General features: G+C 31.5%; 1 protein-coding gene across 2 annotated transcripts; it reads left to right on the top strand.

The window, feature by feature from the left end:
- Positions 1-482: 482 nt before the first annotated feature.
- P5CS (Delta[1]-pyrroline-5-carboxylate synthase) lies at positions 483-17,091 on the top strand. 2 transcript variants are annotated; one of them, XM_088232970.1, is made up of 9 exons: positions 483-828; positions 7,061-7,225; positions 8,267-8,410; positions 8,522-8,629; positions 9,172-9,345; positions 10,264-10,452; positions 12,928-13,117; positions 13,916-14,923; positions 15,584-17,091. In XM_088232970.1, exons 1-9 carry the CDS (start codon positions 676-678, stop codon positions 15,844-15,846), a joined length of 2,394 nt encoding a protein of 797 aa, XP_088089096.1. In that variant the 5' UTR covers positions 483-675; the 3' UTR covers positions 15,847-17,091. The 2 variants fall into 2 exon arrangements, with proteins under 2 accessions (XP_088089096.1, XP_088089097.1); XM_088232971.1 differs by lacking the exons at positions 483-828; positions 7,061-7,225; positions 8,267-8,410; positions 8,522-8,629; positions 9,172-9,345 and having other exon boundaries at positions 10,373-10,428; positions 12,977-13,117.
- Positions 17,092-20,921: the final 3,830 nt, after the last annotated feature.

The raw sequence follows: 20,921 nt of genomic DNA, 5'->3' as shown, positions 1-20,921 counted from the left end.
TTGTAATTTATTATATAAATAAAAGGCGAGTGATACTTTAATCCACAAATTTGGAATATCCAGTGACCGGTTTCATCGTTTTCTTGACATCTTCAAGACTGGTATCTTTATTAAAGAGTTCAATGTATTTATACAAAACAGAGGTAAGGATAGATAATTCAAATTTATATGAATTATCTATCCTATTCCAAATTCGTGGATTAAAGTATCACTCGTCTTTTATTTGTATAATACATTACAGCAAATCAGTATAAAATTACATAATTTTTTCAATTTCTGAATTGTTATCCAACGTCATAAACTAATAAGCAAAATAATATTTTAAATGAACGATTATTATTGATACACAAGAGGTCACTATAACAGACAATGCTATCTCAGTAGGTGACGTGAGACTTTAATAACTTAAACCAAATGATAAAATTATCTGTTTTGGATTATAAATATTTGTGTTAGTTATATGTGTCGAAGATTCAAAATGTCAGTCTTCGGAAAGAGCACTTATTCGACGGATGTGTGTAAAAAAATATTAATCCTATGAAGAAAATCAACCGATTATTTATTAAAGTGGAGCTTTTGAACAGTTAATTTGTTTATTGAAGGGATTTTGATTATCTTTACTGCTCACCTCAGTTGTACAGTGTCTGTAATATATTTAAACAATTTGGGATTAAAATGTTTGGTCAACAAGTTTGTCGCCTGACAACGGAAGTGCTGAGTTCCGGCAAGCTTCTTTCAACCGGAAATGGGACATTTTGTAGGATTCCTGGAAACTACGTTCGTCCGTATAGCCTCGGAAGCAGAAAGTCCTCTTCAGGAATAACTTCGGTATAAATGATTAATGCTCACCTTATCGCGTTCCCCAGGATCTGTTTAATCTATTACCTTTAAATAACCCGAAAATGCCAAAGTATAACAAATTCAATCTATTTTGGGATTCGCTGTGCGGCAAAAGAGAATATATTTGGGTTATTTTCAATAATCTAAAGGAAACAGTATGCCAGACCTTTCCGACCTTTGAAAAGTTTAACACTCTTTTTTATGTATTACTCAACATAGACAGACTCCCAAATGACGTAACCCGTAGTTTAGAAGTCGTTTGCCTTTTGTTAAAAGTACATTATTTGGCCATTCTAGGATATGTACTTCTATATCTAACATTTCTATGAAAATAAGAACTCAAATCGTTTTTTGATGCTCAAAGTAAATACAGCTCTCAAAGCCTACTTTTATACATACTGGAAGAGAGTAGAGCCAAAAACAATGGTTGTGGCCATTTAGAACTAATTTGCTTTAGTGACCCGTCCCCAAATGTCACAAATTTATTATTACAATCAGCTCCAAATATTTTTTTTTACCTTGGTATTATTTTAATTTCAATTTTCAATTTCAACTTGATTTATTTATACATAGATATAAACATTGCAAAGTGGAATATCTTATAGAATATACATATAGAAATAATTAAAATAATAAGGAAAAAATAGGTATATATAAAAATAGCACATAAGTATACATATATTTGAGGTTTCCAACGGAAGATCTATTTACTGAGTTAAAGATATTGGATGTAAGACAATTGTTTGTGAGGTGCCTACTACTTAAATTTTATGATAAATTAAGTTAGGTTTAAAGAATCCAACAAAATATAAACTGCACATATAAATAGTGAGAGATAGAGAGAGCGATTTTTTTTTTAAATATATGTAAATCAAAACACGTAGTACTTTATATAATTGGTACACATTATTTATATTTAAATGTATTTCATTGCTTTATATTGTTTTTTATTATATATTATACCATTTTATTTATGTTCAACTCTTAAAAGACTGTGATAAATAATCCCTTTGCGCGCGGTGATGTAACATCGTGTTACCACTAGTAAAAGACGGAATAATTTAAAAATCAAAAATTGAAAAAAAAAACATGGAGACACACTGTTTAATAATCCCTTTTCCATTATTTGTGCAAATAAACATATAATTTAGCCCTGTTATAGTAAAATAAATTAATAATCATAAATACGCCGCTCAGATTACGCGCGTGCGTTTCCCATCACTGTTATCAACCGGCTGAAATCTGAATCTATTTTACACTTTACTTACTTTTGTTTTTGTCTCTTTCACACTAACACCTGCCATAGAACAGCGTTTCTGTCTTCCTTGTGATGAGTTCTATCTTCGTGCTCTTTCTTATACATATGTGTTGCTGAATAAGCCGACACTCTTTTTTCGCGTAGCGAGGATAAATATTTTTTGTATTAACATCCAGCATAGTTGTACAAAATTTACTTTCCAAATCCGGTGTGAAAATGTCCATTTGGAGATTACAAAAAATACGAATTTATCATTTTAAAAAATAAGAGAGATATATCAAGTCTTGTGTCCTATGTCGACTATTGTGACATCACAGCCACACAAGAGTTAAGTAACATGTATTTTTTATTTATAATTTTATAAAAACGATTTTAAATTTCTCATATTTGATAAGCTAGGCATTTATAATTAAGGAGTTTTAATATTTCTTTTTTATGTTATTGTTTTATTAGTATAGGACTACTTATGCTCTAAATATAAAAAAATCTCCATCTTAGAACAGGCTGAGCCATGTTACATGAAGACTATAATAAACAGAAAACATTCCGTTTTCATTTTACATTAATTAGTTTTATATAGATTTCCAGTTAAAGTATGTATACTAATTTTTTGCAATAAATTTATAAAATAAATAAAATAATATCCAGAGAATAATATGTTAAAGAGTAAGAAAATCTTGTAAAGAAAAACTCCCTCAGAGATGTGAAATATGTCAGCGCCGAAAGTAATATTATTCAACATAGAGATAGCCCTTCCAACAGGCAAAACCATTGGCAGGTTGGTCCTGTATATTGAAATGTGAAACAATCTATGCTGACGCTGTCTAAGGTAATAATCCGGAACATAAAAGCTAATGCTCTGCATAGTTTCAGGGTTGCCAATAATACCGCGCAACAATCGAAAGAAGTGCGTAGTTAAGTACACATTCCTTCTGGTCTTCAAACTGCTGTAACTGAGCATACCATAGCGGAACTCAGTGGGATAAAGCCATGGATAATATCTGCACTCCCTCATGTAGAGAAACCGAAGAAATTTCTTCTTAACTCTCTCCACCATAAGAGAGTACTTCAACTCACACGGTCCCCAAATTATCGAGCCACTTTGGAGTCTACTGCGCACCAACGAGTTATAAAGAATTCTCAGTGCTCGTGTATTACCAAAAACCCTGGCAGTACGCAAGACGAATCCAAACATCTTCAACGAACTACCACAAACGGTTTCGATCTGATCATGAAATGTCAGGAAACTCACAAAAGTGATGCCCAGATCTTTAACCTTCGAAGTCCGCATAAGATTCTGGCCATTTATTCTCTAGCGGAAAAAATCGTTTTGTGGGCCCTGGTGAAAGACATAACTGAGCATTTTGAATTTTTAAACAATAATTTATTTCGTCTTCCCCATTTAGATACGTTTATTATATCCGCCTGGAGAGTAAGAAAATCATTCAAAGTTTTAGCCCTCAAAAATAGCTTCAAGTCATCCGCCAATAATAAAAAACGCGAATTGACTACAACTTTTTTAATTTACTTTAATTTTAATTTACCGTTACCGTTATGCGAGAATGAAAATTTGGTGTTAATAGTTATTTAAAAAAAATACATATAGTAAAAGAAGAGAAAAATTATCAAATAGAATTGTTTCTTCGAACTAAGTTAGGTATGGTAAAAATGTTAGAGAAGGTAATATAGAAGTCTAGGCATCTACAAGGCTTATGACCTGTCATTGGCTGGTTTAAGTGGCCACTTAACACACTATGTAACATTCACCATGTAATGGTAACAGCTTACCAGGGAGTTGAATCCAGTCCTTGTCAACAAAAATTTAGACAAACTCAAAATATAGTTAGGTAGGCTTAACTATACAAATAACGAGGGAGTTTATTTATTTAATAAAGAAATCATACAATATTAATATAAAGCAAGGTACAAAAGAACAATAAAAAAAAGTAAGACCAATTACAGATTTCAAACTAATTTATTATGAATGCAGGAGGAGAGGGGAAAAATAATTGAATTCTAAAAAAGTAAAAATTTAAATATTAAATAAAAAGTACATTAAAGGGAGAAGACATTGTATAGCTCCAACTCTACTTTCTTCTCTCTCTCTCTGTTTCCGTGAACATTGAAATTTATTTGTAAAAATTTACAATCAACAATTATTTATTAGATGCAGGTAGTTCATAAATCAAATTCATGTTTATATTTTTTGTGTCATTTTTTAGTACTCTGTTATATAATATTTTCTTTCAAATGATTATCTGCGCCAAATTTTTGCACTAGTACAACGGCACAACACTTCTAAGACAAACAAAATTTATTTAAAGCTGATGCAAGCCTTAGAATTTTTTTCAATTAAAGTGCAAAGATTAAAATCTGAGAATTTGACTATAAAAACATTTTAATAATCGTAATAAAAAAATCGTGACATATGAGGCGAGCCATTTGGGCAAATTTGTTTTGTTCTACTCTCTCTCAAACAACCTGTATAAGGAAAACATATTTACACATTTGTAAGTTACTGTTATTTATGCATGTTCTCATGCACGCGTGCGGATTATTCCGACTGTCCAATGTCCATCTTCAGGTATTTGTATGATTTAGTCATGCCATATCTTTTTCGGCCTTTCCGTTTTATGCATAAAAGCGCATATATTTTCAGCTTTTATTTAACCGCCTATTTCCACAACTCGTCCAAACCAACGCAAAACTCCATTCATGATTTTGTCCATAATGCTTATCTCTGCCTTACATAATGTACAGATCTCGACATTTTTGGACCTATCGTACATTATTTCAACATGCGTTAGCATGAGAGATTCAAATTAATTTAAGTTAAATTCAAATAAATATGTTTTTACCAGAATAACATTACAAATCAAAAAACATTTAAGGCGATATATTGGGACAAAATATCAAACCAGGAACCCTTGAGCAATGGGTCGACATTATTAAGGTATAAATGTTCAGCTGCCTGACTGCTCTTGCAATCAGCATAACCAGAGACAAGTTTGTTCTGGAAGCTGTACTGACTCACTGAAAAATTTATACACTCTAAAATGGCTGAATCCTCGAAAACCTTTTATCAGTCTTAAAAAATGGACCAATGTGAACTCATCCCTTCCAAGTATTTTTTATTTTTTAGTTATTTGTCATTTTACAATTTATGTATTACTTTTTTTAATTAATAAAAATGTTCCGTTACTAGGTTGCCCCGTCTCGATGCGAAAATTTTAAGTAATTTTGAAACACGCCTCAATAATCATACGTCAATCAATATCTCAAATGCATAAACAACATAATAAAAATACGTACAACTCAAACAAAAACACTATAAATAAAAACATGTTTTTACCTATTTGACCGGATCCACCCATCAATCTATCTCATTATTTATTTCTTCATAGTAATTTTAATAGTGATAGGATTTACTAATTGTCCTTATGAACAATGAAAGTAGATTGTACACAATAATGGTGAAGTAGACCAATCCTCTTTTACCGAAAGTTGTGTAAATTTTCGATTGCTTTTGCAGCATCAGGGTGGAATTTCTAGTAACTCTAGAAATTGAGTTTGTTATCATGGGACGTATTGAATAATTTTTGTATGCATGCATAAGTAAACTCTTGAATAAATTTATTTTGTAGTCATAACATTATGTTTTTCTTACATGTCGAGGGAGTTCATACTGACACGAACTTTCAGGGTATTTTTTATTAAAGTTTTTTGTTGCAATCTGTTGGTCCCAAGCATGACCGTCAATGCATGTTAAAATGCAGAGATCGCATTTTGACAGCATTCAGCCTACTTTAACCCTTGTTTTTCCAATTAAATACTTAAGGGTAGGCACAACAGTGAACGCCTTATTTCGTATCCTGCCAAGAACATTTATTTACCAAAGTTGAATTTTAGGCACCGGTCAATCTGTCTCCGCCACTTACCCTCATTTCAATATATTTTTCAGTATTTTCATTCACCGTAAATATATTTTCATTCTCAGTGATCATACTTTTCATTTTTTCTTACTTCTATTTATTCTAATAATTTATCTATCATGGCTTAGCCTGTGACCAATCACAAACGATTTTGAGTTGACAAACCGTTCAATTATTTTGATGGATAATTATTATTGTCATTGTTTATTAACCTCGAGATAAATATTGGCCAATCGAGACAAGAAATAAATAATTTTATCCGTTTTACTGACTGTTTAATGTACTTAACAAAACAAACTTATGTTGATAATAAATTGCAGACAATCCAAACATACTTATGCTTATCTATTATATAGTTGTGTTTCCTGCTTCTTATCCATAGTTTGAAGTCTAATAAACTTATTACGTTGTAATAACTATCTGTAAACTTGGTCTGGAATCTTAAACATTGATAAGGATAATATTATAAGTAGATATAAATAAAATACAGAAAATAATTTTATCGCAGTGGCAATAATAACAAACATTTTTTCAACAATGTTTGAGTATGTCCAAATGCTTGCAGACTGGCTGGATTTCCTCCCTAGGGAGTTATTCATATTTGAGTTTATTTTAACAGAGAGGGAAAACATTTTTGAGAAGGGAATATGGAAGTCTAGGCATTTACCAGGCTTATGACCTGTCATTGGCTGGTTTAAGTGGCCACTTTACACACTGTCACCCACGTGATAAAGGTTTCAGCTCTTTTACTTCACAAAAGTCAACAGATGGAAGAGCCTTGGCGGCCTCTGTGGTGTAGTGGTCAAGACGCTTGACCCACGAAGGTTCCGGGTTCGATTTCCGGTGAGAACGCAAAAATTAAAATGTGATTTTTCTCAAGCCAGGGTGCTCTGTGATGTAATTCACCACTGTAATTAGGCCTAAGACTGATTACTTTACCTCTGTAACTGATTGGTTTTTTTCCACTCTCTTTCTTACGCACACATGTATTTAATTAATTTCTTAATACCGGTCAATTTGTTTTTTTCAGGATGATAGAGCCGATGATCGTAATTTGCAGAGACAATCATCTTTTGGAGAGAGGTCTCAGTTGAAATATGCCAAGAGGTTGGTGATCAAACTTGGCAGCGCTGTTATCACCAGGGAAGACTATAATGGCCTGGCTCTGGGAAGATTGGCTTCTATTGTTGAACAGGTATGTCGCGACAATACTTATAATTTTTCCAGTAGACAAATCATGGATTTAACCTTTGAAAAATTTTATCTCGTTGAAATGGTTTTTAATGGCTAACATTTTTTTTTTGTCTACCATGTCCTGGGTGCGATTTCTGACAGGGTAGTTTTTAAATATCAATTTCATAGTCACCAATTCAATTCCCGATGCACCATGCGCGGTCCATCCATAGGTTGGATGGAACCAATGCTTTCCTTAAAATTTGGCTTCTAAGAATTTAGTATCTAATTTTCATTTTATTTAATAAAATCAGCCAAAAGTAACCTATCTTTTTAGTAACCAGAATTTTGTTATTTATTATTAGTTTGTTTTTTAATCGAAGCAATCTGAGATAGGTTCAGTATTCATTCAATAATAAATTCTAAAATTAACGGCAAGCCTACCACAACCTGCTGAGTGCGCAGTTATGCGCGGACTGAAGTAAAATACACTTGTACTCCATCTAATTTTGGAATATAGATCTGCGTTAGTCTTTTGATTCCCCAGTACTGAACTTAGAAGTCCACGCATGCGCAAATTTTTGATTTTTAGTATGTCTGTGGAAGCAATTCTTACTAACCAATACTTGTTTATTTTGTATTTATTGTAAGGATTTTATAACAAATTTTACACTTAAATCAGTTGACACGATAGTATTATAATAATCAACTATGACTAAAAACCTTTCACGCTCAAATTATGGCATAAAATTGCTTTTTAGATAATTTGAAAGCACTTACTCGAATTACTGGGTTGGTAGTAGGTAAATGTTTTACTCATGTATATTGTATCAAGTAACTGCTTCCCTGATCGAAAACCTCACCACACTTCCCTGCTATGCACAATTAGATGCAATTGAAAAAAATATGATGATAATGATGACGATAATGATAATTATGATGGTGTACTAATTTTTTTCTTTTCCAAAAAAATAAAAAATAAACGTATAAATATATTGCGTACCGTGGACATGAAACATCTGAATCTTAAATGTTTTACTAAAACTTGATTTTGAATATCCAGGTGGCTGAGTGTCAAAACGAAGGAAGAGAATGCATCATGGTGACAAGTGGAGCTGTTGCTTTTGGAAAGCAAAAGTTATCCCAAGAACTACTCATGTCACTGTCTATGAGGGAAACCCTCATGCCAAAGGATCATTCTAGAGAGGTAAAAATATTCAGATATTTAGATAATTGACTCATTAATTTTGAAGACCACTGTTTCATTCCATACAGGCCTACCTTCATTAAATTATATTTATTTATTTTTTTATTTCAGGATGCTTTTAGTATACTGGAACCAAGAGCTGCCGCTGCTGTTGGTCAATCGGGTCTCATGTCACTGTACGACGCTATGTTTGCTCAATATGGAGTCAAAATTGCTCAGGTTTGTATTTTTCGCTGGAAAGGATAATTTTTTTAAAGTAATATACAGAACTTTATGCTTCATCCCTTTGGACTCTTATTTAATTCTGGTTAAACCGTTAAATGAGGAAGAAGTTCAGTGCTACGGGAAACTTGATACGAAAACCTTTTTTTAAGCGAGGTAAAAATTAAAGTATTTAATTCTAAGGCGAAGTTTCTCCAAATAGAATGGAAAAAAATAAAATTTAACTTCTTTAAATGACATGAAAAATTCTTCTAAATTAACCGATGATAGACTGTTGTGATAGGTTTCCGGTACTCGGAAAGCCAACTCATCAATTAGGACAACTCACTGAAGAGAACTTATGACGCCACGCGTGGAGAAATAAAAAAAAATTGAGTTATAAAAAAGCAAATTTTAAAAGTTATAAATGCTATTTTTGGCTTAGTTAAATAGTCTGTTAACAATTAAAAAACTTTTGAACTTATTTATTACGCTGACATATATTTCTAGCAATCTATGTTAAAACTCTCAAAACGCGCCTATAACAAGTTTTTTTTCAGGTTTTAGTAACAAAACCAGACTTCTACAATGAGCACACTAGAAAAAATCTATTTTCTACCTTATCAGAGTTGATTTCGTTGAATATTGTGCCAATTGTCAATACGAATGATGCTGTTAGTCCTCCAATGCATATCACGGACGAGACAGAAGTAGCTGGATCCAGCAATAGAAGAGTAAGTAAAATCTGCATAAAAAACGGCCCTGACACCATTTCTATTGATTCTTATGTAAAATGATTTCCTGAATCCGAATCGACCCCCGTTTTACCCCATCACCCACCATTTTCTGTGAAAGCCCTCCTCCCACCTATTTTGACCGCCCTACCTCAAAGTTTGAGCCACAGCCTAGACCAGTGTTCGGCAAACTCATCAGTCAAAAGAGCCAAAGATTATCAGTTAAACAATTAAGATATTCCTTGAGAGCCAAATTCCGTAATGTTTTAAACTGTTTTTCCTGTAATGGCAACATACCTTAATAATAAAGTATGTGCATTAGCAGCAGAAAATATGCGTATTCGCTTTCCATTTTAACTATAAATTCTTTGAATTAGCGATGATAAAAAGCTTTAGCTAAAATTGTGATGACAATATTGATAATTAAACATTTCTTCTGGAAATGTCCGCGCACAATGCGGTTCTTGATGAATGATACCATGGTAAAAAAGTATCTAGTGATTGATTTTTTAATTCAAATCATTAAAAAAAATCATTTTACCCCATTTGCATCATTGAAACAATTATATCGAGTTTAATTGCATGTTTTCCCATGCATTTTTTGTATGCACAGCATTTGCAATTTTCTTGCCACGTGTTGGAACTTTCAGTGGCAATAATCCTGTAAGTCCTTCTTTAGAACTGGTAGACAAAATTGATCAAAAGTTAAACTCGCACTGTGTGAGCCACGGTCAAGTGGCTAAAGACCCGCATGTGGCTCGCGAGCCGCAGTTTGCCCACCTCTGCCCTAGACCATATAATAATACGTTGTAATCAATGCCATATTGCATTAAAAAGATCATTCTTTTTTTCTCGCAGTGCAATTTATTGCGCTCGTGTTTAATTTGACGAACTATGTTTAAATATTATTATTTGCAGGGGATTATCATAAAAGACAATGACAGTTTGTCTGCCATGTTGTCTGCGGAAATTCAAGCTGATCTGCTGATTCTAATGTCAGACGTTGATGGAATCTACAACAAGCCCCCGTGGATGGATGGAGCAAGAATGATGCACACATACACTTCTAATGATCTGAACAACATTGAATTTGGAAATAAATCCAAAGTAAGTCTTTTAGATATTGAAATACAGGTTTGGTCTTGAAAAAAATCAAGAACACTCTAACATTGTTATCTGAAATTTCATTGTTTTTAAATAACTCAATTTTATAAACCAATAATCTGACATTGGGAGCAGTGTTTTAGTAGCAAAAATTTAATTTACCATGAAAATGTTTTAGTTAAATGTATAAAAGTTCATTTATAACTACTACCTACTTCGTAAAATAATGTAGATTAATACCCGTATGCAGAGACAAAACTTAAGGTGAAGAAAGTACATTCTAATTTCAAATGCAGAGAATAACCCAAAGGTGAAGACAATAGAATGTACTTTCCTCATCTTAAGGTTTGTCTCTGCATACGGGTATAAGTCAAACAAAAATTGTAATAGAAACATTTTTAATGTTTTAATTTACTTCTCATAAAAATATTTTAATAAAAAATATTTTAGGATATTTTTTTATTCTTTCAATTCATTTATTATTTTTAATTCTGTATTTTATGTTTTGGTATTTCGTTATTTGCCAATAACGGTGTAAAATTTCAAAAAGGTTCATACTAATTCACTTACTAATAAAACCGTGTTTCAAGTTTGCAATTCTTTAGCTGGTTTGTTGAATTGTTTTTTTTATATCTAAATACTAACCTTCACTCACAATTACACAAATAAAAATATATCTTTCAAACCACAATTATTAGAGCATGCGCCTCACTCTTATTTTTAAGGGTGGTTCCACACGCTTGCCAATCGTCGACAGGGGCAAACGTGTGGATGGGGCGTTTGGCTTGCCGTGCGGATGCATGCGAGCGCTTCGGAACGGTATTAGTGGCTTTATTCTGTAACTAATTCGTTTCGTAAATTCATTCGTATTGTATGAGATGAAACAAGAGCGAAATACGATTTTGATTGTGTAAGAATGAGATGCATGTATGACGAACGAACGAATTTACTAAACGAAATTGTGACAGAATAAAGCTCTAGTATTTTATTTTTTTGAAGTTAGAAGCATAAATCTTTTTTTTATTGACCTACCAGGGTTGTATTCAACTAGAATGCATTCACAAAAAAAAACAGAAAGATGTTGTTTTTTTGTGTTTAAAAAAAAAAATTTTTGAGTGTTTACAAACAATATTCGCTTTTTATGTCTCCCAATCAGATTATTTCCTTACATTCCTTATAATTTCTTCCTATTTATTTCTTTTTACAGGATTTTTGGTAATACATAAATAATATTAACTGACATTCAATACATTTTTGAAAATCGCATTCATGAATAAAGTGCACCCCTGTTGGTGAGAAGAGCCGAATTACACATTTGCAAAAATAATTCTATATTTGAAAATGAATTATTTTATGTTTTGGAATTCATCCATAAACAAGTACCTAGGTACCTACTTAAATTCAATATTAGAATATTAATAATTTTCAGTTTTGGAATTCAATCATTAACAAGTACCTAAGTACATGCTTGTCGATGAAATATATTTTTTCAGGGTAAAAGCAGGCAAACCAACGTTCTGGTAGGACAACGTCTGTCGGATCTGTTAGTTTATTATATATACGGGTAGGATTTAGTCGCTGGGGGTTGAAGTTCCTACCCCAGTTGGAGATTGACAGAGAAGACACGAGGTTGCTGTTTAATGCGTATTTATTACATGGCGAATAAGATACATTACTTGGTTGTGTAGCGTGAGCGTAGTGGCAATGATAGGTTGAAGAGACTGCACTTAAACTACATGCTGGAATTGAGTGACTTCGTCGAACTGGACTGACTGACTGACTGAACTGAACTTGTTGGGCTCACTGACTGTCGTTACCACGCCCTGTAATTTCTTTACAGGCAACGTTCCTTTTTAGTTAACTTTTACACAGTAGGGACGATATGAATGTACTGCAGAACGATGCTCCCGATTTCATGTGCAATAATGATAGAGTTTCATTAAATGTGATATTAGATTCTATAGAAAATGATGGCATTGCTTTCTTCGTCACACTATTTCAAGTAAAACGTTTTAGCACGTGTGTGTCATCAATTATGGACTATGAACCCTACATACGACCGAAGACAATATAAAAAGTTACATGAAGAAACGTAGGTACAAGAAACTAAACAAAAAAAAATATGTAACAAAGACAAACAAGTTTAATTAAATAATGGTATCCAATATATTAAAAAACATGATTTACTTGACTTTTAACCAACCCATTCCAATCCATCCTCTTATCCCACACAGTATTAATAGCGAAGAGATCTACGAAGAGTGATATATATATATTTATTTATTTGTGTATTTAAATGTATATATATATTATATTTATACGATGATACATTTATAAAACGAAATATTTGTAAATTGATAAAGTATTTATAGCAGGTTGAACGAAAAGCATAAATAAATATACTTTTAAAATATCACGTATAGTTTAAATCTTACTAACGAAGATTGCAATTAATGAGGTTTGTGAAATATTTTTAAGGTGGGAACTGGTGGAATGGATTCCAAAGTGAATGCAGCCACCTGGGCACTAAATAGAGGAGTTAGTGTGGTGATCTGCAATGGTATGCAGGAGAAGGCAATCAAGACTATCATCAGCGGAAGGAAGGTTGGAACATTCTTCACTAATGTGGAGGGAGGATCAGCTCCAGTGGAAACTCTTGCTGAAAATGGTATCAATTTTCGAAATTTATTTTACATGGTTAAATATCAAAAAACTTGCTATAAATATACAAATGTATACGTTTTGCATTTTATTTTTAACTACGGAAGCATGTTTTATATGTTTTTTTTATATACCTCTTGGGCTTTAATGAACAAAATAAATCAATAATTTTTCACATTAGGTATAAAATATTTACGTTTTGATTACTTTTAAGCAAAATTGTCTTTATTTTTCTATTATATTTAATATGTGTTATTATTTATTTATTTAACTTTTTGTACATAATGTTATTTGTACATTGGCGGGCTTATTGCCAAATGGCAATTTCTTCCAACCAACCTACAACAATTATTATTCTTATATATATCATTTTGTTTTTTGGTTTAGGGGTTATTTTATGGCAATACAATGAGCTTAAAATGCTTACCATGTTTACATTGAACACACATAGTACGTAGGTATGAAGTTTTTGTTGTAAAAACAAGTTAATGGTAGTATTTATTTTATACGTTAAACTTTACCCTAAACACATAAATAGGTCCTACATAAAGTATTACATTAGTTGATATTTTCACGTTTTTTAAAATAAGCATATTATTTAATATATTTCAAAACGTAAGTATATAATAACGAGATATTAAAAAAAACATAGTTTTATTTTTATTACAAATGCTCAAAATTTTATCTTAACTTTTTTAAATTAGCTCTTCACATAAGATTGGTTACATTCTGTAAAATAAAATAGTTAATTTTAATAAAAATTTGTTAAAAAATGAAAGCGTGACATTATTTTTTTCCGTTGCAGCTCGTCAAGGAAGCCGCCTCTTACAAGCTCTTTCTCCAGACGAAAGAGCCCAGGCTGTGAATAAACTTGCCGACCTTTTAATTTCTAGACAAGAATTTATTCTCAAAGCTAACGCAGAAGACTTGGAAGCTGCTAAAAATAACAGCTTAGCTGCACCACTTATGTCGAGATTAGCACTTTCTCCTTCAAAGCTGAAAAGTCTCGCTCACGGACTAAAGCAAATCGCAGACAGTAGTCACCAAAATGTTGGAAGAGTTCTCAGGAGAACAAAGTTAGCGGAAGGATTAGATCTTACCCAAGTGACTGTACCAATAGGAGTATTACTTGTAATTTTCGAGTCAAGACCAGATTCTCTTCCTCAAGTTGCCGCTCTAGCAATGGCTTCTGGTAATGGACTTCTACTTAAGGGAGGAAAAGAAGCAGCAAACTCAAACAAAGCACTCATGGAAGTTGTCAAAGAAGCGTTGTCATATGTTGGCTGTTCAAATGCTATTTCTCTAATCTCTACTCGTGAAGAAATCAGTGATCTACTTTGTTTAGAAAAACATATTGATCTCATTATTCCTAGAGGATCTTCAGACCTAGTACGCAATATCCAGAAACAATCGCAGCACATACCCGTATTAGGACATTCTGAAGGAATCTGTCATGTTTATATAGACAAAGAAGCTGACTTACAAAAAGCTTTAAAGATAATAAGAGACGCTAAATGCGATTACCCCGCTGCTTGCAATGCCATGGAAACATTACTTATCCACGAAGACCTGGTTACCCAGGGAACTTTCTTCAAAGATGTCTGCAATTTACTGAAAAACGAAAATGTGAAGATAAATGCCGGGCCAAATTTGACTGAACTACTGACATTTGGACCACCTTTAGCGAAGAGCATGAAACATGAATATGGATCATTGGAATGCTGTATTGAAGTTGTGAAAAATACTGATGATGCGATGGATCACATACATAAGTTTGGGAGTAGCCACACTGATGTTATCGTAACGGAAGATGGTTAGTCATAGTTATAATATATTTTACTCGATGACGAAGTTCATTGTTTTTTTTATTTGTTAACTAAAGAGACTATTGAACTAAGCCAAAAAAAAATTTTTCTTAAAATTTTTAAGTATTGTGTTGTTAGCGCTATGATTTTTTAAAGTTTTGTATTTCTGAAATTACTCCGCGTGTGACGTCTCAAGTTTTCTTTCGCTTCTTCTTGGTCAGTTCTGCCGATTGGTTCATTGGCTTACCCTAAACAGGAAATATTTCACAAACCTCTTATCATTGGTTGATTCATATGAACTAGCGACGTCGTTTAAAGTAGTTTGATTTTTTTTTTAAATCCATGCAAATTTTAGAAACTTTGACGTACAATTTAATATTCAAATTTTCGTCCCGCGTAAGAAAACATGTTTGTATCCAATTTCCCGTAGTGCTGAAGTTTCTTATTATCTTTTTTTAAATTAGATTGTTAAATACACTTGTCTGAAAGTTTATCACTCTATTTTTGTGCTGAAATTCTAAGTATTTTCTGCTTAAATCATTTATATCGAGTAATTTTACTGCATGTGCGTAGTTGAAAAATAAGTTTTGTCGGAAACTGAATAATGGTTTTTCAATTTTTTTTTATTTTGAACCGCCAAATTTATTTTCCTTTTTTTAAATTTTTAGACGCTGAAGCGGCTCATTTCCAGAAGCACGTGGACAGCGCCTGTGTCTTCCACAACGCAAGTTCGAGATTTGCAGATGGTTTCCGCTTTGGCCTCGGAGCTGAAGTTGGAATATCAACTGCCAGGATTCACGCAAGAGGCCCAGTTGGCGTAGAAGGACTGCTCACAACTAAGTGGATTCTGAATGGAAAGGATCACACTGTATCAGACTTCGGAGACGAAGGCACACGCGTCTGGTTACATGAGTCTCAACCGATTAGTTGACTTATACAATTCCTGAAAAAAATAGCAAAATCAATTTAATTTAAAATTTATTGTGGATTGTCTTTGTTTTTTTCTTCTGTCGTTTACTCATTACTAAGGATTTTGATTATCATTAACAGCTCCGACTCTTTTAGCTATGCTTCTCCAGTTTTCCCTTTTGTCAGCTGCAGATACTGAAGATCATGTCATGATCATGTTTATCCAATATGATAGTAGTAAGTCGCTCCCACTTTTTAATGTCACTGATTAGCACAAGCTTTTCCCGAGTGTCACTTTAGCTCCAAGTCAAGAGTCTGAAAATCAAAAGGATACATTTAAAACTTTATACGATGAATCTGTCTTTTGATTGGTTGTACATTCCATTTTATTATTTGAAGCAATCATTTTCAATTTTTTTTATATTTCTGTGGATAATTTGTTCGAGAAAGGAAAGAAAAAGTTTTTAGTTTGTAGTGTAGAATGTTTTAAGAACGCCCCACACTTTATTATGATCGCAACTTTCATAACGGCTATGACGATTGACTATTTATATATAGATATGACGATTTTTTGATGGGGTGTAATTCCCGGTGAGAACACAATAATTTAATGTAATGTTCGTAAATCTAAATAAATCTTCATTGTAATTTATCAATCTTTTCTGTTAATTGAAAAAAAAACTTACAAAAAGCCACCAAAAGAAATTAATAATAATGTAACTTGGATCACAAAGGGCCAATGTCATAAATTGCTCTTTTACAGGAAAGTAAATTTCAGCCATTTTCTGCCGTAACAATGAATTCTTTCGCTTTTTCGACAACAAATAAAAAAAAAGTTTTTTTTATTTTTAAATTGACATCGACCCCCATTGTTTTATTTCATAGACAAGTTCAATTCAACAGCTGCATAAAAATTAATTTATTTAAAAAACGTTCAAAAAATGTTTTTTTCTTACTTTGGTAAATAACTATTTGCGTAATAGCTGTTCTGTTTCTGTCAAAATAGGGTGTTTTATTTTACTTTTTCATAAATTTTAAGACTGTTTTTTAAATGCATTATTATCATATCACAATAATATTTTTGTTTATGCAATTTATTTGTGTTTTGATCTATAAATTAATATAAATAGCAAAATCAGTATCACTTTAGACAGTAAATATATATCAGTGTTATGGCATTTGACCTGTAAACATGTGCAAACGATAAGAAATGTTATATAATCTCATCTCAATTTTCAATGAACTATTGTATATATCAAAATAAAAACTTGCTTATTTATAATGTAAAATAAAAAAAATATTTGTTTCTTTTATTTTTTCTCCACTACCCTATTTTACTTAAAACAATATATTTTATATACCTTAATTTTAATATTGATACAATGGTCGAATAGCTACAGCTAAGTACTCCCTTCACATATCCGAAAAAAACATTTCAAAGACCGTGAGTCTTCGTATCGCATAATAGTTTCACTCCTACAAAAAGCATTGTTTTTTTGTAAATAAACGAGTAACTTACTAAATAAAATAAATAAAACAGCTTTGTGTTTAAACACTTTTTATTTATTTTTTATACTGACCGGTTTTAAAGCTATACAAGCTTCTTTATCAAGGTATTCTTAACTAAGTGCGAGAAAAGTGCAAGTACGCAAAAGAGCACTATTATACAAAAACCATAATTGAAAATAATAATTGTTTCCTTAAATATACCTTGATAAAGAAGCTTCTATAGCTTTGAAATCGGTTAGTAAAAAAAAATAATGATTTGAAAAGCAGTTGTTTTATTTATGTTATTATAATATTTATGTTATTATAATATATAAACAACCAAAAAATTAGTGCTTCAAATATAAAATTTATTATAAGAGTTACTTTTTCAATTGTATACATCGCGATTTCAATTGTACTTAACTTTACTAATTTCATTGCCTCTTTTACTGAGTGTTTGGTAAATTATCTGCAGGGCTTTTGTCAGATGTGGTCGTTGTTTTTCGTCTTACAGCTATGATAAATGTTTATTTCTCTTAAGGTAATAAATATTCAAGACTTATACTTTTTACCAGCTATCTAGTCGAAAGCACTTGTCAAAGATTTTCCTTTATTTAACACCTAGAACTCTATTATTTATCCAACTACACACAGAGAAATATATTTGAATCATAATTTTCAACAAAAAAAACATTGTTAAAATTAATATTTATCACATCAATATAAAAAAAACAAAAATTTGATTTACATGAAGCAGCGAATACAACTTTTTTTACGTTACTTTTACGGCTAAAAAGAAAACTTATGCCTCGTTTGTGTGTGGTATTCGGCCAAAACCAATAATCTCTGGGAGACCGAAGATTCACTTAACTTAATTGGTAAAAGAGGCGACCGAGATTAACAAACATCCCGACAATATAAACCAAGATGATAAGATGCGTTTAAAATAATTTTCAAAGAATGAAGCGCCGTGGATTTCAAATTCACAAGCTGTAGATAGTAGACTGCAACACGGTACAAATCCGTCCGACGCTTCATTAGACGAATTAAAAAATAATTTGAATTTATATATTTAATACTTTGTGTGTTTAATAAAATATTCACGGAACTGGGAAACCTCATAGGAATTTATTAAGTGTTTCCTCGGTATTTTTACTCTTAAAGTGTTTTTTCCCCGTCTTGAAATTTGAAATTAAATTTATCCTAAGAGTGTAAAGAGGAATATGTAACATTAGACTAAGTCATTAAGTATTGAAAAAGAAGATACTACAACACCATATTTACGAGGCCCGAGTTTATTTTTTGCCCAGAATTGCTTTCTGACAAAAATCCTAAATCTTTATAAAACTTTTGTATGAAGCTACAAGGACGCAAAGAAAAGTTGCTATCAGGAAATTAAAATGAAGTTTATTCTTAAAACTCATTTCAGTTTGCCATATAGAGCCATATTAATACTAGCAAAGTACATATTTACCAGTACATATTTAAATCTGTATTATGAAAAAATGTCTACTGATAAACTCAGCGTTTCTTTGAAAATGTATTCATAATTTACTCATTCATTATCAATTTTAGGTCATATTATCATACAGTAAGTAAGTGTGTATTAAATTAAATCTCCATCAGCAAGCCATTAAAGTAGTTTGGTGGGATTTCAGTTGTTTAAAATTAAAATGTTTTTAAATACAAAATGAATCCTATTAGGAAAAAAAAAATGCTTACAGTGGAATTAGATTTAGGCAGTATTTAATTAATTTATTCGGCCCATTAATTTTATATTAGGTAAAAAGTACATGAACTATTTGAAATAATTTACAGCTTTCGAAATTATTGTCGTAAATGTATTATAAAATCGCGAATTTTCGAACCCTTGTGTTCGTGATTGCAAAAGGATTACATTTATAGCTTTGTCAGGCAATACAATTTACAGTATATTTTATTGTACATTTACAATTAAAATATATTATCCGTCTAATGCTTTACTATAAAACATTAAGAGTTGCGTAATAATTTAACGTCATTCTAAACGAAAATATGAAACTAATTTTCATTTTTTATTGAAAAATGACATTTTTACGTTTATTTTCAATGAAAAAATTACAAAACTTGGTTTACGGAAAATTTACACTATCTTGATTGTAACAAATACCATAACAATAATTTAGGCCCTTTTCACAAAATGGTGTATAACACAAAAAATAACTTATTTATAAGTATCATTTGATAAAAGCGCTATCTATGAATAATTAGTTTCATGTTTTCGTTCAGAATCACCTTAAATTTGACATTTGCTAGCAAAAACTTTATTATATTTTTGTGACAATTGTTATGTATTTTATATATTTTTTTTATTTTTAATTATTTGGAAGTTCAACAAGGATACATAAAAAACATACTTTTTTTAAGTAAGCATTACTAACATTCTTTATATATTTCCTCAACAATAGAACTCCACCATCTTTCATAAATCATATCAAATAAGTGTGTAAAATCAATTTAAGTAATAATAAATATTAAGTTTAGTGAAAGATAAGAATAAAAATTGAGTTGAAGAAATAAAATTGAGCTATAAATAAGAAACTACATTTTTTTTTAAGTAAAGAAAAGAGAAAATAAAAACAAAAAAAAAACAAAAAGAAAAAAAAAACCTTAAATTAATTTACATACACAAAAATAAGGATTTTAAAAACGTCAATTTAAGTGAACATATTACAACAGAGATGAAGAACATTTGAGAGAAGGTAATATAGAAGTCTAGGCATCTACAGGGCGTATGACCTGTCAATGGCTGGTTTAAGTGGCCACTTTACACACTGTGTAACATTCACCATTCTTCCCATATTTGAACATTTTTTTTCCTTCAATTCTTTCATCTGTTGATGTTTGTGAAGTTAAAGAGCTGAAACCTTTATTTATGCTGGTGAGATTCATCTAATTGAATTATTTCACCAACATACTAGGCAACGCCTAAAAATGTTATTTTTTCAATTTCTGTACTTCTTCATGGACCAGGTGGATTTATTAACAATATTTTGAGTTTGTCCAAATTTTAGAAAGAAAGTATAAAAGAAATAGAAACAAGAAGTATAGAAATTGAAAAAATAACATTTTCAGGCGTTGCCTAGTATGTAGGTGAAATAATTCAATTAGATGAATCTCACCCGCATAAATAAAGGTTTCAGCTCTTTAACTTCACAAACATCAACAGATGAAAGAATTGAAGGAATATAGATGTTCAAATACGGGCGAAATGGTGAATGTTACACAGTGTGTAAAGTGGCAACTTAAACCAGCCATTGACATGTCATAAGCCCTGTGGATGCCTAGACTTCTATATTACCTTCTCTCAAATGTTCTTCATCTCTGTTGTAATATGTTAATATTATCAGCTCCCCGTGGAGTTGAATCCAGTCCTTATCTACAAAAATTTGGACAAACTCAAAATATTGTTGGTTAATTTAAGTGTTTCCAATTGTTTGTTCCTCTTGGGATTTCATCTGAAATTCAATTTCAATTCAATTTAAAACTTATGTTTTTTCCATAGCCGCTCAAAGCTTTTAGGAGACCTTAATAAAGCCAAAAGATCTTCATCGACGGCCTTAAGAGGCA

The sequence above is a fragment of the Micrasema longulum genome, unplaced genomic scaffold, assembly GCF_059751315.1.
Source record: "Micrasema longulum isolate JH-2025_06_02 unplaced genomic scaffold, ASM5975131v1 h1tg001047l, whole genome shotgun sequence".
NCBI classification, from domain to species: Eukaryota; Metazoa; Arthropoda; class Insecta; order Trichoptera; family Brachycentridae; genus Micrasema; species Micrasema longulum.
The sequence above is the reverse complement of the archived record's forward strand: the minus strand, read 5'-3'. Positions and strand labels throughout refer to the sequence as shown.

Coding starts and splice junctions, on each gene's coding strand:
- P5CS (XM_088232970.1), top strand. CDS start 676: ATGTTTGGTCAACAAGTTTGTCGCCTGACAACGGAAGTGCTGAGTTCC. Junction 7,226..8,266: donor TGGCTTCTATTGTTGAACAG/GTATGTCGCGAC, acceptor TTGAATATCCAG/GTGGCTGAGTGTCAAAACGA. Junction 10,453..12,927: donor AATTTGGAAATAAATCCAAA/GTAAGTCTTTTA, acceptor AATATTTTTAAG/GTGGGAACTGGTGGAATGGA.